General features: G+C 42.6%; 1 protein-coding gene across 1 annotated transcript in view; it reads right to left on the reverse strand.

The window, feature by feature from the left end:
* tecrl2a (trans-2,3-enoyl-CoA reductase-like 2a) overlaps positions 1 to 18,820 on the reverse strand; it is a gene marked incomplete at both ends in the record, with an annotated part of 36,865 nt that extends 18,045 nt beyond the window's left edge. The window contains one exon of the mRNA XM_084474852.1: positions 18,797 to 18,820. Coding sequence (XP_084330978.1) covers positions 18,797 to 18,820 — 24 coding nt within the window. The remainder of the gene's footprint in view (positions 1 to 18,796) is intronic.
* Between the last annotated feature and the right edge of the window lie 7,430 nt (positions 18,821 to 26,250).

The following is a 26,250-nucleotide window of genomic DNA, read 5'->3' on the forward strand; positions in this document are numbered from 1 at the left end:
ACCCTAAAAGTTCTTCACTTCACTACACTTTGTATGCCAAGGCTATAACTAGTGTTTAATATATGTTCAATGCAGTAATACACTGTAGGCTAAACATTATTTTCACTTAGATCACCACATTTAGTCTCCCTTTAGTTCCCAGAAAGTAGCATACAGAGCCTCACTCCGATAGTAGTCTAATATGCATGAGACGCAGATTAAACCCATATTATCAGAGTCAAACATATAACTGTGCCCTTGGGCATTGAGGACTAGCTTGCAATCGTTGCTGATTCAGCTCTAATGAAGAGCCGCTTGTGGCCGTAGCTCATGTTAATGTACTATTACTTGAGATAACGTGAATAACCTTTATTACAATAATTTGGCCTTGAAAATATGTCACTTCAGATCAATTTTCAACGGCAATGAGGGTGAGGACAATAACTCCCATTGTCAAGTCCTACTCTTCTTCAACATCCAAAGGACACAGGGACAACTCAATTTTCGACTCAATCACTTTTATTCCTTTGGTTTTGTTAGTTGATTGGTCCATTCAGTGTATTTGCCAAATAATTAGACATTTTAAATTGAATTTAACACAAAATCATACATATTAAGCAGCATTTCAACACCATGAAAGTAAATAAACATTTTCACCGACCATTGGCGTCTTTGGACTGAAACTATGAGTGAACTTGGAGCGTGTCTTCTCTCTTTAGTTTGTTCTCCTGAATGACTGAACCCTTTTCTTCACAGGTGCTCCCACTCAATGAGTTGATTAGGTCACAAGCAGCCAGCTTGCTGCTGCTGTTGCACTCTGGGAAGTGTAGTTATTTGAGACCCAGCTGGGATTCAGCTCAACACCTCCCACTTGAGCTCCTGGTTTTTCCAAACCCAGAGAGGTCACAAGCCCTTTACCACTCTGCTTGTTCTTCAGTGGGAAGTAGAATGACAAGGCGTCTGACATCTCTATGAGGAATTGTGGCAGGGATTTTGGTTTGAAGCCTCTTGGTTCTTTCACTGTTTGCTCTTGTGGGCCCTTCTTTGCCGTTTGCCTTTTTGATGTGAACAGGATAGCTGGGAAAAGTCTTCACAAGCACATCTCTTACGATGCCTTTGCTGTCAGCATTGACACTGACCACTCTAGCCAGCTTGTACTGTCCTCTCAGGGCGTTTTGGTCAGCCAACCAGACCACATCTCCAACAGCAACATTTCGCTCTTTGGTGTGCCATTTGTTCCTTATGAACAGATTAGGTCCAGCCAATTGGCTCCACTTCTTCCAGAAATTGCTCAACTCTGCTTGAATATGTTTAAGTCTTTTGTAAGGGTATCCATCAAACTGGAAATCTCCAGGGTCTCCCTTTGGATTGGCACGTCCTAAAAGCAGAGAATTCGGGGTGATGTACTCTACACAGTCTTCTCTGCTTTGAGTTCTTGCATCGATGGGTCTCTCATTTGCAAGGTTAGCTGCCATGAAGAGGAAAGTTTGGAGTTCTCCCCATGTGAAAACACCATCTCCACCAAGGTTGCTCAACGCCCGCTTCACTACTTTGACAGCTGCCTCTGCTGCACCATTCATTCCTATGGGGAGAGTCTGCAGGGTGGATCTTCCACGACCATTCTGTACCATGCTTGGCAGCTGTGTCTTCAAGTTCAGACTTGTTCAGTCGCTCAAGGAATTTGTGAAGCTTCTCCAGAGCAGGTCTGGCTCCCACAAAGTTAGTGCCTGGGTCTGACCAGAGTTTCCTGGGGTGTCCTCTGAGTGAAGTGAACCTTTGATAGGCTAGCAGGAATCCTTCAGATGACATGTCACTCACCACTTCAGTGTGTATGGCTCGGGAAGCCATGCAGCAGAAGACTATTCCCCATACTTTGAGTCTAGTTCTCTTCTTGACCTCATCTTTCACTTCATAAGGGCCGAACAGGTCCATGGTGGTGAATTCAAAAGGTGCAGCTGGGCCTGTTCGCTCTAGAGGCAAGTCAGCCATGATTTGTTGACACTGTTTTGCCTTGTTTTTTCTGCAGACCACACAGCTGTCAACCATTTTCTTGGTAAGTCTACGGCCTTTTATTACCCAGGCTTTCTTCCTCATCCGGAGAAGGGTTCCTGCCACTCCCGTGGTTTGCTTTGTAGGATTCTTGTGCGAGCAATGTAGACACCCATGCTTCAAATGGTAAAACTGGCACTGCCGTCTTATCTTCGTTGAATGTCTGAATTCTGCCTCCACAAACTAGCAGTCCAGAGTTCACATCTTTGTATACTGCCAGTCTGCTCAGAGTTGTGTCTGAAAAAGCTGTACCTTCTTGAGCTGCGAGGAAGAGGTCTTTGAGTGCATCTTCATGTTCTTTGACAGTCAGCACAGCTTGTTTCGGTGATGTTACCTCCCACTTAGACTGTTTAGGGGCCCGGCACTTCCTCTTCAGCCACTGCTTGGCAGCTAGACAAACCCAGGCAATGACTCTCACCAGTTTGGACAGGCTACTGAATCTTCTTACTTCCACAAGATCTTTAACCCAGCCAGTGGGCTTCCTTCTTAGAAGAAGAGTTGGGTTTACCACAGGTTTTTCCTCTCGAGTTTCACTCCTTGGACTTTCCTGAGTGGCTTCTAGGTCTTCTTTCTGCTGACTCCTTCTTGCTTGAGCTCTTGTTAATGCACCTGAGAATGCCTTCCTCTGGAGCTTGTTCACACTCTCCCTGGCATGAGCTGCAACCTCTTCCGTTGATTTTATAGGCCACTCCTCCACTGGCCACTTCAGGAACTCTGGTCCATTTTGCCATGTGGAATTCTCCTTCAAATCTTCAGGAGCGCCCCCTCTTGTTATGATGTCAGCTATGTTCAGATCTCCACGGATCCACCACCAGTCTTGCACTAGTCCAGCCTTCTGGATTTCGCCCACTCTATTTGCAAAGAAGGTTTTGTACCCATAACTGACTCTTTGAATGGCTCCCAAGACTGTTTGACTGTCAAGTAGATGGAACCATCTCTCGATCTTCATTCGGCCATGCTTTTCCACATACTTCCTGATCCTGGCTGCGAAGACAGCACCACAGATCTCAGCTTTTACAGCTTCTCCCTTCTGATCCAGGGGTGTCAGCTTGGCTTTTGATTCAACTAATCGAACTTCCGTGCCTTGACTTGTCTTCCACCTTAAGTACATCACAGCTCCATAGGATTTGTCACTTCCATCAGAGAAAGTGATGCCCCAAGGTTTCCCTTCCCAGCCAGCTGGTGTGAGGCTCCTGTGGAATTTCACCTGTCCAAGCTGCACATATTCTTCAAAAAGCTGTATGGCTTCTTCTCTGAGGTTTTCTGAGAGAGGTTGGTCCCAGGTTTCTTGGGTTAGTTTCCCACCCCCTCCCTCTTGCAAAGCTTTTCTAACAAGAATGGCTCCCTTCTGTTTGGCAGGTGTCACTAAGCCAATTGGGTCGTACAGTCCAGCTACTTGGCTTAAGAGAGCCCTCCTAGTCAGTGGATTAGGTGTCTCAGTTCTCACCTCCTCCTTGAGAAGATCTTTTCCAACTCTCATCTTCTTCTTTCTTTTGGTAAAGTTAACTGAGGTTAACATGTAGAGCTTGTCTTCATCCACTTGGTAGCCGATGCCCAAGGCTTTGTTGTCTTCATCCCTCATTTGATTTGGAAGAATTAAGGTTTTACCTTGCTTCTCTGTTAGAACCTCCGTCTCCATTCCTTGCCTCCCACTTTGCCCTGACCGGACCCATGGTTTGAGGAAGAAACCTCCAACCTTTAAGATCTCTTCAACATTTGCTGTGATTTCGTCAAGTCTATTTAGGTCATTTTGGGAGGTTAAGAGGTCATCCACATAACTGTCCTCTTCAATTACTCTTTATTATTTATTACTTCAATTACTCTTTATTATAATTACTCTTTATTATTTATTTATTACTTATTATTGCGCTCATCCTCCAAGTGAATAAAGTTGGGCAGGCATGCTGTCTCCCTCATAGCCAACTGCGCAATGCAACCAGCAGGTCTGTCCCCAATGTTGACTCTGGTAATTGCATATTCCCTTATCTCTTCATCTGGTCTGTCCCTCCAGAGGAACCTGTGAAGATGCATCTCACGCTCCTCCAGCCATACAGAGTTGTACATCTTTTTGATGTCTCCTAGAGATGCATGCATCCCTTCCCTGAACCTCAGCAGGACAGCTCTGATAGGGTTGAGAACGTCTGGTCCCTTCAGAAGAAGATCATTCATACTCACTCCTTTGTATTTCTGGCTACTATTCCAAACAATACGAACTGGTGTCGTCACTGAATGAGGGTTTGGCGCCACCAGGTGGCTTACGTACCACACTGGTCCGTTCCACTTGTCCATGATCTTGTCGGTGAGTTCTATGGCTGCGCCTCGTTCGACCATGGATCTGGGTAGCATATGCGACTTTCCAGTCTGGCTCTCTGCTTAGTTGCTTTTCCATCCTTAAGAAACAAGCTTGGACTGCACCTTTGTTGTTTGGGAGAGAGGCTGGATCTACTGTCCAAGGATACTTTGCATCCCAATGAGGAGCTGGTGTGTGAGCATCCCCCTTCTTGTAGGTGAGGCCTCCTTTAATGATCTCAAGCTCCCTCTCCTCTGCCAGGGTCATTTCTTTTCCTCCTGGTGGACAGTTTCCACATCGGCATCCTCCACATTTCGGCTCACATGCAGCTCCGATGCTGTCCCAGTGCCACCACTCAAGGAACTCGTGGTTACTGGCAGCTGTACATTTGGTCTGAGCCACATCCTCCTGCTGTAGCTGGGCTGTGTCAGTTCTTGGTTGTCTTGTGATTTCTTGATATTTGACAGCTGCTGTCCTCATGGAGCGAGCAAAGTGTGTTTTGGACTCATGCTGCAACCTCCACTTCTTCAAACAAGTCGGGATGTGCTCCACCCACTGTCTTCCCCAATGGACCTTCCCACAAGACGAGGTCTCCAATGATTTTTACCCTCTGGGGAGCGAGTCTTCCCTCTCGGTGGCTAATGAGAAGTTCAACCTCTTCTGGCCTTTCCAATTCTTTAAGATTGACTTCTGGGAAGAATTCTTTCAACTTCTCAGGTTCAATTACTTGATGCACTCTGGCAATTTCATCCAAGCCGTAGCAGACCATTTCATGAGCTCTCTCTGTTCCTTTAGGAGTCTTGACTCTGACTTTGAGGAGATACCTTCTTGTGTTCACCTCCATGGCCATTCCACCAACCCCATGCACAACTAAAGTCATCTTCTCACTTCTTATCCTCAGTCTTTCAGCAGCCTTATGGGTAATGTAGTTTGTATCTGAAGCAAGGTCAATTAAAGTCCCAATCTTCTGCCCTGCGTTTGCAGTGACTTGCATCAACATCATGATGACCGGAAGTTCAGAGAGCCCATTTCTCTGCAGGAGCTCAGACTGACCTGAAGCATCGAGTGTCACTGCGGTTTTGTTGGTGTTGGTGAAAGCCTTTCTGCATCGATCTGCCATTTCTGGGGAAAGTTCAGACAAGATATCCTCTTGTTCCTCCGTTAGTTTGCTTTTACCCTTGCCGTCTTTTCCACTCTTTCTCTCTTCCCCTCTTTTGACTTCTCCTTTTGGGCAGAGGAAAAAATGGTGGTCTGGGGCACCACCTTCCCTTTTACAGTCTTTATTTCTGCATAGGAAAGTGTCTCTGCAGTATCCATCCACATCATGGCATCCGAGACATTTTCTGCATGCTCCCAACTTTCTCAATACAGCTTTCTTTTCAGGTAGCTTAAGTCTTTTGAACTTTCTACAGAAGAAGATTTTGTTGTTGTGCCCACTATCACCACAGACACCACACACCTCATCAAGCTCCTCTTTCTTTGTGGTTTTTGTTGAGGCAATCCTTCTGTCATACTTCTTGTCTGGGGCACCACCTTCCCTTTTACAGTCTTTATTTCTGCATAGGAAAGTGTCTCTGCAGTATCCATCCACATCATGGCATCCGAGACATTTTCTGCATGCTCCCAACTTTCTCAATACAGCTTTCTTTTCAGGTAGCTTAAGTCTTTTGAACTTTCTACAGAAGAAGATTTTGTTGTTGTGCCCACTATCACCACAGACACCACACACCTCATCAAGCTCCTCTTTCTTTGTGGTTTTTGTTGAGGCAATCCTTCTGTCATACTTCTTGTCTGAACAATCTGATTTCTCCACAGTTCTGAGCTGTTCGAGTCTCTCTAGTATTTCTTCTTGACTTTTCAGGAACTTCAAGAGCATGTCAAAGTGGTTGTCTGATGTGACATTGTTTCTGGGTTCAACCATGAACATCAACCAGTCTCTTTTAATAAAGTCAGGCAACTTGCTTTCAATGGATTTAATTACCAGTGGGTTATTTATGGCTCCAGAGTTTACTAACTGTGAGATCTACCAGGGCCTTCTCCACTGACTGTATGAGGTCAATGACCTTTCTTGGCTGGTTCCCCTTCACATGTGGCATCTTCTCCAGCTCTTCAAGGATTTCTACAGTGATGGTTGACTTGTTGCCATATCTGTTCTCCAGGACTCTGAACATGTCATTGGCAGTGGTGTAGGTTGAAAGTCTGAGGTCATTTGAGATTTTGTCATCCACACTCTCCAAGAGTTGAATTTTCTTAACTTCAGTTGATCCGGATGGCTCTCCCTGCCTTTGCAGGCTTTCCCAGTCTTTCCTCCATCTGTGATATTCTCTCTTGCTTCCTTTGAAGATAGGTAGAGTGATTGGCTTGATTCTCACCATTGGTGTGGATGTTGCCTGTTGGGGTAGTACTTTCACTCCTGTGCCTTGCTCATTGATCGTCCGTGCAGTGGCAAATTCAGCTTTCCTTAATTCAAGCCTGTAGTAGGATGCTCTTACATCCTTGACTCTTCCATCTAATTCATCCTTTAATTCCACAGGGATCCATCTCTCCCATGTTGACATTGTTGAGATGGCCTCTTTTCTTCTCTTGTCCAAGAGAACGAGGTGCACTTCATAGCCCTCTAAATTGGCACTTTCCACAGGTACATCAGCCGCTTTATCATTGGCTTTTTCTGCTTCCAGGATTGCCACAAGAAGTTCACTTCTTCCATACCTCGACCACAGGTTTGTTTGAACAATGTCTCTTATTTCTGCCAACTTTGTTTCGCCTTCTTTTACAGATCTATCAATGTCGGCCTCTTGCTGTTCATCAAGACCTGCTTCCTTATCCTCAGTCTTAATGTCAGCCTCCAGTCCAATCCTGTAGTCATCATTGGCATCGAGCATCTTTCTGAAACAGTCTGAAAGCTTAGTGAATTCCTCCTTTAACTCCACTTGAAGCATGCTGCTTGCTCCTCTTGAAATAAAGTTGGCTTGTCTGGTGAAGCTGCTTTTTGCAGTGGTCCTCTCCTTTTTGAGCTGCTGGACCGACTTCCCCAGGACATCTTCCGCCATCTTGACTTCCTCTGCGTCAACAGCTTATTTCTGGATCTGAAGCCGTTTATCCTCAGGGCCAGGCCGCTCCGCGTGGTTTACAACTGTCAAGTCCTACTCTTCTTCAACATCCAAAGGACACAGGGACAACTCAATTTTCGACTCAATCACTTTTATTCCTTTGGTTTTGTTAGTTGATTGGTCCATTCAGTGTATTTGCCAAATAATTAGACATTTTAAATTGAATTTAACACAAAATCATACATATTAAGCAGCATTTCAACACCATGAAAGTAAATAAACATTTTCACAGACCATTGGCGTCTTTGGACTGAAACTATGAGTGAACTTGGAGCGTGTCTTCTCTCTTTAGTTTGTTCTCCTGAATGACTGAGAACCCTTTTCTTCACAGGTGCTCCCACTCAGTGACAATGAGTTGATTAGGTCACAAGCAGCCAGCTTGCTGCTGCTGTTGCACTCTGGGAAGTGTAGTTATTTGAGACCCAGCTGGGATTCAGCTCAACACCCATGATGCCCGTTTAACTAACGAGGCAGACCTGGTACACTTGGTACAGATACACATGGGCGTCGCGGCAATATAATTGGGGGGGTCACGACCATGGACCTATAAATACGACCCCCTCACCTTAAAAAAAAAGTAGTTTGGACCCCCCCACATTTGCCGTCAAAAATATTAGCGCTTGACTGGTCTACTAGTCCAGAATTTCTTCCATTGCTTCACAATCAAATCTGTTCCACTTTATCAGTAGGGGGAATACCCATATCAATAGAAATCCACTCTGCATTTTCCTGGTTTCCTAACACACAGCCGCATCACGCATGCATATTTAAAACATGCACCGAAGCAAGCCTATGTTGACTTGACTGAGAGTTATTGACAGACTTAAGCAAACAGTCATTGTCAAAATGACCAGCTTTAGCTGAGAGGGCTTTCTTTCTGTTCAGATATTTAGCCTATATTTTAGTGCCAATTCATGTTACATTGTTAACTTGTTAATTTAATAAAAACAATTAAAACAATGACAATGACAATGATGTTCCACAGACGAGATGGACATAAGGACTTTTTTGTTTATTTTACCAAAATCCTTGCATTTTACTTGGTTTGCAGTTTAATTGAGTTATAGTTTTGTGTTCTGCAGGGCACTGAATGCTAAAGTTGATTCTAATTTAGGCTCTGAGTAGCCTAGGTACACATTTTATGTTTCCTCATAACTTGTTTGAGATTTGTTGATGCATGACATTAATGTAGGGCTATGTTGAGCTAAGTTACCTCATTCTTTTCTAATTCACCCTCAGATTTTTGAAAACCTCATATTTTGCTCTCAATAAATAGAGAACAAAGTGCCAAAAAAGTTAGTCAGTGTCAGTCCTCTGTGTATTACACCTGAACACAATAGTAGTCAGTAATTGCAGACCATGCCGGCTCCAAGGAAAAACAATGAAAGAGGGAGATCATTTTAAATCTAAAAACATGGTAAAATGCACCAGAATGCGGGAAATTGCATCTACTTCTTTCAACATTTTCATAAAATAAATAAGATAAAAAGCTTAACTACTGGTGAACGAATGGTTTGCGAAAGAGTAACAACTCAGTATGATGCATGACTTTACGTGAAGGTACACAAAAAGTTTCACTACTGGTAAACAAATGATTCAAAAAGCTTCACTACTGGTGAACGAATGATTCAAAAAGCTTCACTACTGGTAAACGAATGATTCAAAAAGCTTCACTACTGGTGAACGAATGGTTTGCGAAAGAGTAGCAACTCAATATGATGCATGACTTTGGTGAAGGTGAATGATGGTACACAAAAATGAAGGTACACTTCATTTTTGAAGTGTACCTTGAAGGTGAAGGTACACAAAAATGAATGTACACAAAAAGCTTCACTACTGGTAAACAAATGATACAAAAAGCTTCACTATTGGTGAACGAATGAGTAACCACTCATCAGTCAGATCCAGCGCTACCAGTCGATCCAGTGTGGGACACAAGCCAGCCCTCAACAGTGCTTGAAACCAAGGGCGGCAGGTTCAAAGCGTGCCCTGCAGCGGTGGACAATTGCTTTTAAGCCTTCAACATTACTAATGCCACATAATAAACCTTAAATGTGAATATTAATGTATATGTATTGTGAATATCTTTGTTAAAATATGACAATCATCACGTCTGTGCCCTGTTAATTTAATAACTAATTGTGAAATCCCAGGAAAATTCAGTTGCTTTCATAATCAATTGGTCAGTTTGCAAATTGACAGAATGATTAATTAATATAGTATCCCCTAGTCTGTTTACCAGTCCTCAGTAGTTACTGAATAACTGTCACTTAGGGCCCCAGTTAGGGCCCTGGTCGGTCATCATTCGTTACTCAGTAACAAATACAGTAGTTCCCTAGTCTGTTTACCAGTAACTCCTCAGTACTTACTGAATAACTGTCACTTAAAGCGGCCACACACCGCGCCGAAAATCGGGCGTCGGTGAGTCTTGAGAGGTCAGTGTCATGTGTCTCTTTGGTGTATATGGTGAGGTCGGCCGTCGATAAGGTCGTCGGCATTCTTTTCAGCCGGTTCAACATATGTAATCGGCCACTACAGTCGTTCAGTCTTTACCAATCTGATTGGTGGAGGGCTAGCCCTTGACTAGCGAATCAGTGAAGCCCGGAAGTAAGGATGGTAAACATACAAAGTGAAAGCGCAGACAATGGCGACACACTCTCTCAACGCATTGTTTGGCATCGTTTTGATGGTTGATATTGAATTCTTTGACCATGTGGACCGACGAAATTGAGGAACAATTTATCAGCATGGTGGAGGATAGACCGTTGCTGTTCGCGGTTGCTGAGAGAGGTCCTGATATTTCCGGTTTCCATTATATTTTGGACCACAATACAGATTAGTGCCGCCTGCTGTTTTGGAGACATTACATCTCACGCAAGTGCAGAACGTACAGCGTTGTCTGTAGTTGTCTAGGTGTGTATTTCACACTTTTATGACAGAGTCGGTGAGATTAATAGCCCGACTCCATTTTCTGGCGATGATCGGGCAGTCGTCTTGGTGTGTAACTGCTTTTAGGGCCCCAGTTAGGGTCCTGGTCGTTCATCATTCGTTCCTCAGTAACTACCCATGTTTTTGAGTACCTTATTGTAATGTGTTACCCAAGTCTGAACTGGCAACTTATGTTGAATTACTTGGTTGGCTTTAGATTTAATTGCCAACTGTAAATTTTCAGTTTTGGGATATTTAATGCTTAATAATAATTTCCTGAGAAAATTCACTTTTGGTTTGCTCTTAATTGATAGCACATGTACTTTAACTGCCATAAATATTATTTCTGTCAATATTTAATATGTTTTTGTTTATATTTATGTATTTAATTTGTTTTAATGAATATTGCGTTTGCAAGTACAATCAGCCCTAAGAGCACTGCTGGCTTGGATTGGGGGCCTGAACTGGATAGTCTAATAACTAGCTAATGGACACCATACCGATTTGTGCTCAGCACATTGTTGAAAGGGAAAGAGAGGAACAGAGAGATTTGTTTATTTCACCATTACATCTCAGATTGAAACTCATGTTGAAATGACTTAGAAAGTCAAAATAATTAGTTTACAACAGTTGCATGATTAAAGCTAGTGTAGGCAATTTATTGAGCATTCCTTACATTAACATTGGCATTGGAAAATGAATCATAGCTTTTTAAAATATACTTTTGGTTCAAAATAATTGTTTTTTGAATAGGAATGGTTCTACATCTGTTTCAAAATATGTTGTTTCTTTTAATAAAGGGTCCAACCTCTACCCTGTAAATAAATGTAAGGAGGTAACTATCAGTGCTTTAGATTACAGCCTGCATACCCTGTAGTTACCCTGTAACTTAATGTAACAAGGAGGGGAACTACCCCATCATTATCTACTCTGTAACTAAAGAGACCTATATGAGAACAGTTTGTTTCGATTAACTTGCCTCAAAACAGGCAACACAATCTAAAATATTCATACCTTGTGTTTAATCTTGCTGCATTTTTATTTATTTCTTGGGATGAAAGGAGGCCGAGCACAGAGCTGAGAACATTATATTACATAATATGCATCTGGGGGAGCTGTAATCTTGGTCAAACATGATTATCAAGGAGAAGTCTTTCAACATTTTAACAACTTCAAGATTGTCAATGTGTTACACCGAAAAACAAGTGAGTCATCTTGGAGTGGTGGGTGATTCTGTTGGAGCCAGGGAGCAATAAACAGGTATCCATAGTATCCATGACAATATACTGTCCTCTGGACATTTGTCTTGAAGAAAACACACATGTACCCCATAGCTATTTTAAGGACCTGGAAATTAGAAAGGAACAATGTATTTTGCCTTTTGTTGGTAATTTCTTTAATAAATCACATGATACAGAAGACATTACTCCATCTTTCCTGAAATTTTGCATTGGTTGTATGGTCATACTGTACCCAACAAAAATAATTTAATTTGTACTAAGTAATTAAATAATAGCTAATAATTACAATATCAATTATCTCAAAATTCTTCCCAAACATCCAGATTATTGCTCAGTAGATCACACATACCCTGTAATGATATAATAGGTACCCTAACCCCACAAACAAAGACTAAAATATAGGTAGCCCTAACCCTAGAACCAAACCCTAGCAAAAAAAAACACCTAATAAGAAACCCTAACCCTACTAATTAATGTAGAAAATGTATATCTTAGTTAACATGAACACCTTTACTAAACCTGAACACCATTCAAAAACATATCACTAGACTGTGAGTTCATGTTTACAACTGCATAAGCTAATGTTTAATTTATGGTTTATTAATGCACCCTTATTTTGAAGTTTAATGGTGTAAGGTATTACAAATCTGAACAAAATGCAGATCTCAAAGACACACCAAAAAGTTTTGCTGTTTGACGTCAAAGTAAATTAGATCTCAATAAAACAAATTGATGAAAAGAGATTGATGAAGCAAATCAATAAGTCAATCTATAAATCAGGGGCTTTTAATGCGCTGCCTTTTAATGAGCTGCCCATAGGGCGGACTGCCCGACATCTACCAAAACCCCTGGCCCCCTGCAACAAACTGTAAAGTCAGTTGATGAGTGGACTTATGCAGCAGGGTAACGAGTAACCTGACACATGATGGTCATCAAATACCTACAACCATTTTTTGACAGAGGCAAAGGCCCAACACAGTCCAACTGTGCTGGGCCCAGTTGGACTGTACTCAAATGGAAGTACTCAAATGGAGCAGACTCCACCATTACTGGCTGCAAAGGCGCAGGCTCAATAACCTGGTTTGGCTTACCAGTTATCTGACAGATGTGGCAAGTTTTTATGTACGCAGCCACATCCTTCTTTAATCTCGGCCAAAAATTACTCATAATGCAGTCATACGTCTTTCTCACACCCGAATGCCCCAACATGTCGTGGGCGGTTTTCATGACTGCACGTCTAGCCGTTGCAGGCACTGCAACCTTTAACCTTGGTTCCCAAAATGTCAGTGGACGGCGTCCATTTTCTCACAAGCAGACCGTTTTTAATACAGTACCCATGAGCCATGCTCTCAAAAGTGTCAGCTGGGACAGCACGTTCAAACAAAGACACAAAGACTGATCTGCAGCCTGTTCCTTAACTAGGTCCATATGACAGATTCAATGGAAAATCTGGTAAGGCAAACCTAGTCTTCTCTGCAGCCACCTTGACCTGTTTGGCCTCCACCACAGCACAAGTAGCTGAGTGAGTTACAGCACAAGCTGCAAACACGTCAGGGAACTGCTCTGAACAATCAACAGTCTGATTTCTCAGCTGAGGAGAAGAAGACACCACTGACGCAGGATTACTCTGCCACACACGTCCTGCATAATTATTTCCAAGGATCACATGGACATCGTCAACAGGTAGGGCAGGGCGTATTCCCAACTCAAGCTCCCCCTCAACTAACTCAGAATACAACATGACTCTATGTAAAGGAACTTCAAAAGTAGTAAGGTCAATTCCCCAAACTAACAGAGACCTTCCAGAACTTGAAGTGGAAGAAAATGGTAGAACAGACTCCAGTATAAACGACTCTGATGCTCCTGTGTCACGGAGAATTTTTACCTGAATTAAATCATCACTGTCTTTTAAAGAAACAAATCCATCAGAAATGAATGGAGAACAATTGGAATTCAATCCAGTATGCAATGAATTAACATTCAACTTCGAAGGAGACACCGCCAACATGTCAGGCTTCACACCAGAAAACTGCTTGTTTGATTTTGGCTTTCAGCATGGACAGCTCCACTTTGCATGACCAGTTGCATGACACAGTACGTTTACATGCACAGCTTAATCCGATTAAAGGCATAGTTTGACTATTCCCTGCAATTGGACAACTGCAATTGTCCGAGTATACATGGCGGTGAGTAAACCGATTCATTGGCCGAAGCATGTCATGCCCCGGTACGATAGGTGGCGCTGTAACCATTTCCAATAGTGGTAATAGAGCCACCGGCTGACCTCTTTACGTCACCAGCAACAACAAACTCAGTATTCGAGGCAGTATTCGAGAAAGATGTTTTCAATAGACAGCTGTCAGCTCACTTCGGGTCCATATCATTTCTCCAATGCTCCATTGTTCCGACCTCTCGGTTGTATGCGGAGTCCAGCCGGAGGAGCTGGCCCTGCTGGCGGAGGAGTCCGCATATGAAAGTCGAATGGAAGGAAGCTCAATTATATAATGACCAGCCAATTGTATCAACTGGTCCTTGGTTATTGCAAAACAACCAGAAGACAGGCGATTCCACCAATGCCTGGGAGTGCCCCCGAGACAAATGCTCTAGCCACAGGAACTGTTCAAAAATAATAAACCACACGTCCCACAAAATACGCAAACCTTAAAGGAAAGGTTAAAGGCCCCGCAAATATATCGCTGAACTCACCAACGCTTATTTTCCGACATTTCGGTGAAAAGCATCAACAAAAATGATCTTAACAGTCATGGAGCAAAACACAAAGCAAATCTCCCGCCTCCGTCTCTCGAAGGCCAGGCCCACTTTTATACGATTAGGTGGGACACGCCCCGTACACGGGCACACTCCCATCGTGGAACACGTGGGACCAGGTTTAAGAGAGCAAAGGCAGACAAAATGAGTAGCAAACACACAATATCAACTGAATGGCCGTAACACTAGCTGTGTTCGAAATCGTTCCCTATCACTGATATAGTGCACTATAAAGGGTGCTCGCCATTTTGTAGTGGTGTTCGAATTCTCAGTGGTTAATTTCATTCACTATATAGTGGACATTAAAATACCCAAAATTTGAGTGAACATACGATGTTCCCTACATGTTATTCCCGTATACCACAATTCAATGCGGGCGCATTTACTGACGCAAATGACGTTCAGAAATGTTCAGCTTAGTGTCCGAATTCTCGTTTGTTCGTTCCCTATCAGTGGCGATTTCTCTAAGACTGCAAGGGAAGCTCAGCTTCCCCTAAAATTTCAATCAATTAAATTGTCAAATATATACTGTTGTGTTAACATTTCATTGACTAAAAATGCATCCATCTCGAAGACGAGTTCATTCTGAATCAGCTGCTTATCGCATTTCCTTCTCATACATTCCCGTAGCGTCACAGTGCATTTGCCTGTTGAAACTCAGCGTCCATCCATTTCAATGGGGCTGCATAGAACAGCTTTTTTTAGTGCATCGAAAGTCGACGGTCATTGGATAATGCTGCGATTATGTCCCTCCCACGGACGCTCAGCGTCTCTGGGGGTGAATGGAGGAGTGGGCTGGCCTGGACGCTGGGCTTCTGCGTGATGATTGAAGGGTCTGCGAAAGACTGAGTTGCTGTTTGATTGACAGCAATTTTGAACTATAAACGACGGATGGACGCGTGTTTGTTTGTTTTTTTGCCGTGAGAAATTGGATGTGTGGCGTGTGTGTGTGTGTAAGCAGGCAAAAACATGTGTCACACGGTGAAACCATGAGAGTTGGCAGCTCTGATATAAGGAATAGTGAATGAGTGAATAGGGAACGATTTCAAACACAGATTTATATGATAAAATGAACGACCTGCCATTGCATTGTCGACGTGAGAAATTGTCTTTTCACTTCTTTTATCGCAACTTCTACAGTCTATAGCAGAATGTCTGACCTGGGAGAGTTTGACGACGCCGGGGCCGTTAAAACAGACGGAAGGGGGGGGGGGGGATATCAATATTAGTGATGGCTCGTTCGCGAACGAATCACTTTGAACAAACCACTATTTAAAATGAACGAACCGACCTGATTCGCCGCTCTCGTTCGTCGTCGTTCGTCTCGTTCATTCTCCGAGACTCGACTCCCAGCTCCACCCACTAGTCGCTGAGTCACGCTGACTCACGAGTGGCCATTCGTTCACTGACTGTGTTTAGCGGTGAAGGCTCGAGGACTGAGAAGTCACGAGAGTCAGCCGGGCAACAACATCCCGATTCTGAACATGAAGCACTCCTCAGCTAAAAGGAACTTAGTTAATGTTGTGTTGATTGTTGACCGTTTGCACCATTGCACGATCGTGATTCATTTGAGAATGAGAACGAGGGAGGAGCTGAGTCTGACCGACTCGGCTGAGAACATGCATTCGCGTTTCGTTTGAACGAGAACGAGGGAGGAGCTGAGTCTGACCGACTCGACATTCGCGAACGTGCATTTGCGATTCGTTTGAACGAGAACGAGGGATGAGCCGAGTCTGACCGACTCAGTGACTGAGAATCATGATTCACCGCTACCGGAAATGCGAACGAAATGAACGAACGAATGAACGACTCTTCTTGGCGAACTGACCGACGCGAACTGATTCATTCAAACGAATCATGAAATCCACCACTAATCAATATCCAAGACATTGCGGGATGCAGGATTGATCTTGCCGTTGTCTTTCAACATCTGCGTCCGCGTGCGTGCAGTGTGTCTTTGCATGCATGTGTGTGCGTGCGTGTGTCCATGTGTGTGCGGTGTGTGCGTATGCAGTGTCCTGCGCTGCCTTCAGTCTTGAAACGTCTGCATCAGCGCACGCATGTGTTCGTAAACATGTGCGTGTGTGTGTGTATTTGTATGTGGCCTGTATGTGCGTGCCTGCGTGCAGTGCTTGTGTTTGAGCTGCAGGCTGCTTGGCACATGCGCACTGACCAACTTGTCCGAGTAACTTGTCCGACAGGCCTGCTATTATATAGTAGTAAGATTTATCTATATATGTATCTATTCAACACATATGGTACCGCCAGTGGCGGATTTAGCAAATTGGGGGCCCAAGGCGAAGATGTATGGGGCCCACCTCATCCGATCTTTAAAATAGAACGGAGAAAAAAAATGTACTGACTGAATAGTGGATAGGCAGGTAAAGCTAATCTACGCAGAAGTAAAGGTTGGAGATGAGAAAAAAATCTTCCCCTTTAAACCCTGCATACACTTCTTTACTCCAAAATGAAGATGGAAAGCAGAGAACACACAAAGTGTAGCACTACACAAACTAATAGTCACGATGGAACCCAACAGAGAATAAGGTTACAGATAACACCTGTCTTTGCCAAAATGCCAGGAAAACCAGCACTGTTTATTATTTTTTTAAGATCAAATCAATATAACAGCAAGATAAGTAGTTATGGTAAACCCCCACAAACAGTCATATACTTAGTAAATATTGCCAAGAGGAATAATTGACTTTGTATGCGTGAGGTTGCAATTGGCATTGCACTTGAGATTGAACATTTCAAACAAACCTATATATATATTTAAAATTTAAAAAAAAAAGAGAGAGAGAGAAAAGATAGATTGTTCTCCACATCACACGCTTCTGATGCTTCAGAGTCCTACTTATTGATGTCTTCTCACAGGTCTTCACCTAGCGCCACTTCACAGCTAGCTGCTGCTGTAGCGGCATGTTCAACACTTTGGACATTGTTGTTCCTGTCTGTATCCCCAACAGTAGCCGTAAAACTGTGTCATCTTTGGCAGCGTTGCCCAATACTTATTGGCGTCTTTTCGCTTTTTTCTTTTATTTGAGCCGCTTGGGTAACTTTATTTCTTAACCCTTTTCCTAACCCTTTATTTTGTTTTCGCGTTTAGACTCGTCTTGCTTCGTCTCTGTTTGTCAACTTAAAACAAAAAAATAAATAAAAAATTGAGGCTGGTTGGGGGTCCCCCTACTATGGGGGCCCCAAGCGGTCGCCTACCTATGCCTCTATGTTAAGACCGCCACTGGGTACCGCATCACTAGCCTGGTCCTACCAGACTCGTATTTCATTTTATTTGCACAGAGAAGGGAAATTTAAATTGGAGGTACGTAGGTGGGCGGTGCCAGGCTTCCGCATCACGAGGCAGATGAGCCAAAACCAAAATGACATTATCCTAATCACAAATGTTAAATAAATACACACCAGTGAAGTGAGTAATGGTTCATTTTCTTTGGTTCTGTCTCATATGCATCTGAGCATCATAGATGAACCTGAGGCCACTGGCCCACTGCCCTTATGGCATTACTGCACTTTTTTTTTGCACGTTTACAAGTATACATATTGGCTCAATGAAAACACTAGCAGCCAGGGAAGAATGCTGGTGTTGAAGCAACAATGTGTGAGGACAAAAAATATCATGCACGCATTTTTTTTACTTTTCTCATAATCTGCACATCAGAAAGTTGTGGAATAAACTTTAGACGTGCTTTGTGGCTGTAATGAATCCTCTTGTCGTCTGTGATAGCCCCAAATAAGTAAAACAGACCATTTAAAGAACTTTTGCATTGAAAAAAAATCTATTTAATTAAACTTTCAAGTTGTTTTGTTTTGTTAGTCGACAGGTGACAACTGTCAAATCCCCTATAGTTTTTTCTGGCTACAAAAAGCACTCATAAAGCAATGTTTGCTTGAGTGGCACAAGTTGCACAATACCATCATGACTGAAATAAAGTTAGCAAATTCTAGCAAAAAATTGCTAGAATCTTCTACTGAGGGGAACACAGTATATGGCAATGGGGCTTCAGCATCAAACATCTACTGGTATAAACAACTTAAATACCAGGACCTCATTTCAAATAGGCTACTGATTCTGAACATCGCACACAACATTGTGACGTTAAATCTATGCTGGATAGAGACGTAGTTTGTTTACTTGTTTTCAAAATTGTATTCTAGCATTGTGATTGTGTAAATACGGTCTTGTAATACAGTAGTATTGTGTGTGAATACATCATCCGTATCTGTTTCATTCATTGAATGAAAAAGTAGCCTATTATGGTTGTTATAACATTCAAAAAACATTCAAAACAATATCTAATCATGTACATGTTGTTGTATTCATATATCACAATGTAGCATTCCATGTCACATAGCCTGTGTTGGGATAAGATTGGCACATGTTAATACAGTACGTAAAGTCCTGCTGGACCTACCTCAAAGAACGTGGCTCGGCTCATGTCGACAGTCCTGTACTTATGGCTCAAAAAAGTGCTCCTGCAAACCTTGCACTATCATTCCTTGCTCACATACTGCTCACAGAAACACATGCGCACATGCACACACTCAGACACACTCAAAAACAGAAGCCCACATGCCCATATGGTCGCAGGATTGGCCCACTTCTTACACTCTTTTGTGCTCTGCTATCCTTACTATGTCATGTCCCTCTTATCCTCTCTCTCTCTCATCTCTCTCTCTCTCTACTGTGGAGCAACAGAGCGAGAGAGAGAGAGATAAAAGGGAGTCTATTTGCTTTGGAATAAAGTCAAGTAAAATAACATATATATTATGTCAAGCACCTAAGAATCGTACATACAGTAATTTCAATGCCCTATGAGAGAGAGCTGACTCTAGCAAACAGTTCCAACCCATGTTCCTGCACGTCACCTGCCTACACAGAATGAGTTACGACAGATTGGACGACACCCTCACCCGTCTCCAGCACCCCCACCCGTCTCCAGCACCCCCACCCGTCTACAGCACCCCCACCTGTTGCCAGCACACTCACTTTGTCAGCAGAATGCAATGCCTGCAGACCAGCCGGAGAGAACTATAAAAAATGCAAAAATAGAATAAAATAGACTAACTAATTTTCTCCAAAGAAAATGGACTGAAGAGTTTCAATTAACCTCTGTTCTTCTCACTTACCCCTCCCATAGTCTTCTACTTCTAATTAAGGCCAGCAAACCCAAATTATCATAATTGCATGTTTCTCAATGTGCAGACTTATTCTGCAGCTCTTGTATAGCTCAGTCCTGTGTCTCAAAGTGCATTTTTATATATGTATATAATATAAATATTCTAGTAAAATATGTTAAGTACCTTAATATTCCACATTATGTTTAGGGAAAACAAAACAAAAAAAAAGCTGACATGATGGGAATCAGGCATTTTTTACAAGCTATTCAGGTGAGTATCTATTGTTTATAGGAAACTGTATGACATCACACTGTATGACAAATTTCACCATCGGAATCATGAATTCATTAACGTCTAGTCAGTGGGAATGGTAAAGAATGTTGATTTGTAGAGAATGTTTAGAAAGCAACAATATTGGTCCAGTCTGTTTCTTCTGGTTGGCTGCGTGGCTCAACCCATGACATGTGCTAAACATGTAGACATGATGCTTTGTAGCAACCCTGGTTAGATTGCAGCCTTGTGTCCTTCTCGAGGCCCTCCCTCTTCCAACACATTGTCTTTTCAATATAGGCACCCAAGCCTATATTGGGCTTGGGTGGAAAGTTAAAGGGGTCACAATATTATTATATTTTTATTTTAGTGTGTTATCCATGTATAAGGTCTGCTAAGCTATACATGTCATAGTCAATGCCAAAGGGAGTCTCCCACAGAAAACAACTCTCCTGAACTGCCTGAGACAGCTTGTTTGCATTGAGCAGGTTCTTCCATGCCTATACGCCATCAAGTCACAGAAAAACAGAAATAACGATTTAAAAAAAATGTAGCCCTGGTTAATTCTAGGCACCCAAACAGATTTTACAGATTTGATTATACTTTTGACTTTTTACAGTCCTTAGTTTCCCGTAGGTAGAGTTGAACGTCTGACGTTTGTTCTTTTCTATTTAATTTCCAATGTTTAAGAGGAAAGGACCAATCAGCAAGATAAGTTGAAAGTAACAGTTAAGACATGTTAGACAATTAGAGACACATGTTTTCACATTATCTTATTATTGTTTTTTACATGTTTACATCATAATAAAGTATATTTTGTTGAATGGTTTGGCTTACAGCTGTAGTGTATGTATTATTAGGGTCCGGGCAGCTAAGCTGCCGGGAACCTATTGTATTCCTAGGAATTCTTTCTTCTTCTTCTTCTTCTTTCTTCTTCCAAGGAAGTCATACTTCCCATGGGTGAAAACTCACCAAACTTTGCACAAAGGTCCAGTCCCATGCCAGATTCACTCAACTCCAAGGACATGTGCCCCCCCCTCCTAGGGGGGGCACAATAAGCGTTTAAATTTAAAAACTTAAAAAATTCCTACCAAACCAACGGTAGATGCTACAGTGTTGAAACTTCACCACAATGTAGCCTCAATACTGCTGAAACTTTTGTCCACTAAACTCCACTAAACATTAAACATTAAACATTAAACTCATTACAAATTATGAAGTCCATCACTCTGTTTTTTTCAATAACTGTAAAACTTTTAAAATGTATCTCCTCCCACAATTTTTGCTCAATTGTCACCAAACTTGGTACAGAGCATCTCCAGACCGTCCTCAACAAAACTTGTTTCTCAGATTTTTTATTAAGCAAAAATTGATCCTACAGTGCATGAAAACGTATGACTGTAAACAGTACTGTAAACGTATACCATCAAATTCTTGATAAATACATTTTCAATCTTCCTGAAAAAAATTGAGAATATTCTGGAGTCATGGTTGATGAAGTTTGGCAAATATCAGAATTTTATCTCAAAAACTGAATTTTTGAGAACATTTTGAATTCTGCTCTCATGGGAACAACTGCAGCCAATGTGAGAGTGGAATTTTTAAACATCATATTTTCTCTTATGAAGCAAAACACTTATCATTAAAAACAAATCACCAACATTTCCATGCTGTCAAGATGCAATTTATGTATTATCAGATTTTTGTTTAGATGACTGAATTTCTGAAATTTTGACCATTTTTAGGGTCCGGGCAGCTAAGCTGCCGGGAACCTATTGTATTCCTAGGAATTCTTTCTTTAGGGTCCGGGCAGCTAAGCTGCCGGGAACCTATTGTATTCCTAGGAATTCTTTCTTCTTCTTCTTCTTCTTCTTCTTCTTCTTCTTCTTCTTCTTCCAAGGAAGTCATACTTCCCATGGGTGAAAACTCACCAAACTTTGCACAAAGGTCCAGTCCCATGCCAGATTCACTCAACTCCAAGGACATGTGCCCCCCCCTCCTAGGGGGGGCACAATAAGCGTTTAAATTTAAAAACTTAAAAAATTCCTACCAAACCAACGGTAGATGCTACAGTGTTGAAACTTCACCACAATGTAGCCTCAATACTGCTGAAACTTTTGTCCACTTAAACTCATTACAAATTATGAAGTCCATCACTCTGTTTTTTTCAATAACTGTAAAACTTTTAAAATGTATCTCCTCCCACAATTTTTGCTCAATTGTCACCAAACTTGGTGACAGAGCATCTCCAGACCGTCCTCAACAAAACTTGTTTCTCTGATTTTTTATTAAGCAAAAATTGATCCTACAGTGCATGAAAACGTATGACTGTAAACAGTACTGTAAACGTATACCATCAAATTCTTGATAAATACATTTTCAATCTTCCTGAAAAAAATTGAGAATATTCTGGAGTCATGGTTGATGAAGTTTGGCAAATATCAGAATTTTATCTCAAAAACTGAATTTTTGAGAACATTTTGAATTCTGCTCTCATGGGAACAACTGCAGCCAATGTGAGAGTGGAATTTTTAAACATCATATTTTCTCTTATGAAGCAAAACACTTATCATTAAAAACAAATCACCAACATTTCCATGCTGTCAAGATGCAATTTATGTATTATCAGATTTTTGTTTAGAAGACTGAATTTCTGAAATTTTGACCATTTTTTAAATTTGCCTTTACAACAGCTGTCCGGACACTGACTCCTTGAGTCTATTTGAGAAGACACACACCATGTCTCACTTCCAGATAATTAGCTCACTGAGTTAAGCGCTGGTTTGTGGTGCGAGGGGATGTGGGTTCAAGACCCAGCAAGGGTGAAGATGATAATGACACATAAAAATGCCAGAAGTCCTCAGTTATCAAGCAGTTATCAAGACAAAAATCTGAAAATATACATATTGCATCTAGACAGCATGGAGATGTTGGGGATTTGTTATTAAAAATGATTGATTTGCTCCATAACTGAATAACTCATGTCCCATTCTTGTATGGGGAGCGATCCCCATTCCGAAGGGCTGACATTCCGACAGTCCGCCAATCCGAAGATTTCTGAAGGTCCGTCATTCCGAATTTCCGCTTTGCTTGGGTTTAGGCAATGTAGAAAGGAGTTGGTTAAGTTTAGTAAAAAGAGGCAGGTAGAGGCTAAAAAACTAAATGAAAGAAGTCGTCCCCTCCGGGGATCAAACCCTGCTCCCCTGCGCCAGAGGCAGACACGCTAACCACTATACTACCACAACAAATGTATTTTATGTTAATTCACAGAGGTCCCACTACCGTAATCCCTTCAAAGGCGGACTTTTTTTCAGGTTCGGAATGGCACCCCTTTTTCAAAAAATCATTATGGGCTGGCACTCCGAAACAAAACAACAAAATGTTCTGAATTGTGAGTTCGAGACCCAGCAAGGGTGGTGATGATGATGATGATGATGATGACAGATCAAAATGTCAGATGTCCTCAACATGAAACACATGACAGTTGTACTGATGGTGGCATCACAGCAAGCCTCTAAATTTAAAAATCCAAATAGCTTGGACTGGACCATCTTAGACTCATAGTAGATGTTTGAGAAATACATATCAGAATTTTACCTCAAAAACTGATTTTTCTTTTTACTGTGGTTTCAAATCTGCCTGCACGACAGTGAATGGCTTACTCAATTTGTGAAGCCACTGTTGAAATGCCACTTGCCAATTAGCTCAGTGCGATAGACAATGGTCTTTGGTTCCAGAGGTTGTGGGTTCAATCCTCAACTGGTGCAAATTGAACATTATAAGGTCAACTGTCCTGTCTTCCTATTCTCCTGTTTGTTGCTCAGAATTTGCCAAAATTAGCCCGGACCCGACCCATTGCTGCGCAGCAGCTATAATCTGTTGTTGGCTTTACATTTACATCTACATTTAGGTCATTAAGCATTCCCTTTTAACCAAAGCAACTTACAATTAGTACATGTGTCAGAAGAAAGAGAAACAACAATGTGTTGCTGTCGGTACAGTAAGGATGTTCATTGTAACAAGTGCCAAGCACTTAAACCAAGCACTTTTGATGTTTATTTCAGTATGATGTTGTGTAGACTGAGACTGGTTTGGTGATTGCCTTGCACTTGTGTGCAGGCTTGTTCTTTTATGTTTTGGATCTTCATCTGAACTATTCACACTTCGTCTTCACTCTGTCCACACTGCCCCACCAAATTTCGCTTTAGCCAACTGTTCCAGGGGAGCGGTAGGTGCTCTAGGTAGAGAACCACTGCTGCCAACTGTTCCAGGGGAGCAGTAGGGCTCTAAACAAAGAACCACTGCTGCCAACTGTTCCAGGGGAGCGGTAGGGCTCTAAACAAAGAACCACTGCTGCCAACTGTTCCAGGGGAGCGGTAGGGCTCTAAACAAAGAACCACTGCTGCCAACTGTTCCAGGGGAGCAGTAGGGCTCTAAACAAAGAACCACTGCTGCCAACTGTTCCAGGGGAGCGGTAGGGCTCTAAACAAAGAACCACTGCTGCCAACTGTTCCAGGGGAGCGGTAGGGCTCTAAACAAAGAACCACTGCTGCCAACTGTTCCAGGATAGCAGTAGGGCTCTAAACAGAGAACCACTGCTGCCAACTGTTCCAGGATAGCAGTAGGGCTCTAAACAGAGAACCACTGCTGCCAACTGTTCCAGGATAGCAGTAGGGCTCTAAACAGAGAACCACTGCTGCCAACTGTTCCAGGGGAGCGGTAGGGCTCTAAACAGAGAACCACTGCTGCCAACTGTTCCAGGGGAGCGGTAGGGCTCTAAACAGAGAACCACTGCTGCCAACTGGTCCAGGGGAGAGGTAGGGCTCTAAACAGAGAACCACTGCTGCCAATTGCTTCAGTAAGCAGCAGTAATCACAGAAGCCAACATCTTAAGACAATGTTCACTTGAAGCAAATAATTACACATGCCATTAAAAAAACTATTGAATGCTTTTGCTTTTTTTTGCGTTTTTTTACATCTTAGTCTTTTATGGAATATTATCTCTTTCTCTGAGCCAAAAAGAAACAGCACTTATCTAATGGTTATGCATGCATGTGGTGATGATGTGGTGTTAAATGTGTTTGGTTAAATGTTCTTATGCTGGAGGTACCTTGTTTGAACTATTTCATTATGGTGAAAAAAAACAGTTGTGTTGCTGTTGGTTAGAATGGAGACGATGTGGGCTAAATAATCCAACCCAGTCCTATAATAGAAGACTACTCTCCCTGATCCGCATACTCTCTCTCTAACTGTGTGACCTGAGTGTGCCCCTCTGTTGTTCCTCAAAGTGTTATGTGTGCACTGGTCCACCAAACCAGCTGCAACAATAATTAAGCCAGCCGAAACCATATAGGTCAATTATATTGACTGTACAGTAACCACTGTATAAATACAAAAAATCAATAGAACTATGCTAAATATATGCTTTTTATAAAGCATGGGTAACATGTATAATTATTGAAGACTTCTAAATAATACATTTGTAGACAAAGCATATGAGATTACACACTGCCCTCTGATGGCGTATGTTGACATTAGCCCTCTTGTGAGTAGATCCATCATTAGGCCTACTTCCAGTAATCATTGTGTTTTAACCTGAAGCCAACTTCTTTGTAAAAATTCACATCATGTCTTATGTAAATGTTATGTAGACACTGTCAAATAAACACAATTATATTAGAATTTAGAATTTTTTGCAGGGAGGATTTGCTTCCTCACTGTTTGGGGTTGAATAAAACAAGAGGAATACTCTTTGTGCTAGTACGAGCCTGTGTTCCTCGTTTCACTCTGTGGCAGCTCCTTGATCAAAAGTTTCGGATCGTTCAGGAGGCCGGCAACGCAAGTGGGCGCACTGAGGAGGCCGGAGACGTAGGAGGGGGCGCTGAGGAGGGCAGCGACGTAGGAGGGAGCGTTGAGGAGGCCGGAGACGTAGGAGGGAGCACTGAGGAGGCCAGCGACGTAGGAGGGAGCACTGAGGAGGCCAGCGACGTAGGGGGGAGCGTTGAGGAGGCCGAAGACGTAGGAGGGGGCGCTGAGGAGGCCAGCGACGTAGGGGGGGGCGTTGAGGAGGCCGGAGACGTAGGAGGGAGTGCTCTGTCTCTGGACAGCTGAGTCTCTAACTCTGAGTCCCTGAGTCTCTTGTGCTGAAGGCTGAGTCTCTGTAGTGCTGGCGGCTGAGTCTCTGAGTCTCTTGTGCTGGAGGCTGAGTCTCTGTAGTGCTGGAGGCTGAGTCTCTGAGTCCCTGAGTCTCTGTAGTGCTGGAGGCTGAGTCTCTGAGTCTCTTGTGCTGGAGGCTGAGTCTCTGAGTCTCTTGTGCTGGAGGCTGATTCTCTGAGTCTCTGTAGTGCTGGAGGCTGAGTCTCTGAGTCCCTGAGTCTCTGTAGTGCTGGAGGCTGAGTCTCTGAGTCTCTTGTGCTGGAGGCTGAGTCTCTTGTGCTGGAGGCTGAGTCTCTGTAGTGCTGGAGGCTGAGTCTCTGAG

This window comes from Micromesistius poutassou (genome assembly GCF_964030765.1).
Source record: "Micromesistius poutassou genome assembly, chromosome: 11".
Classification (NCBI taxonomy): Eukaryota; Metazoa; Chordata; class Actinopteri; order Gadiformes; family Gadidae; genus Micromesistius; species Micromesistius poutassou.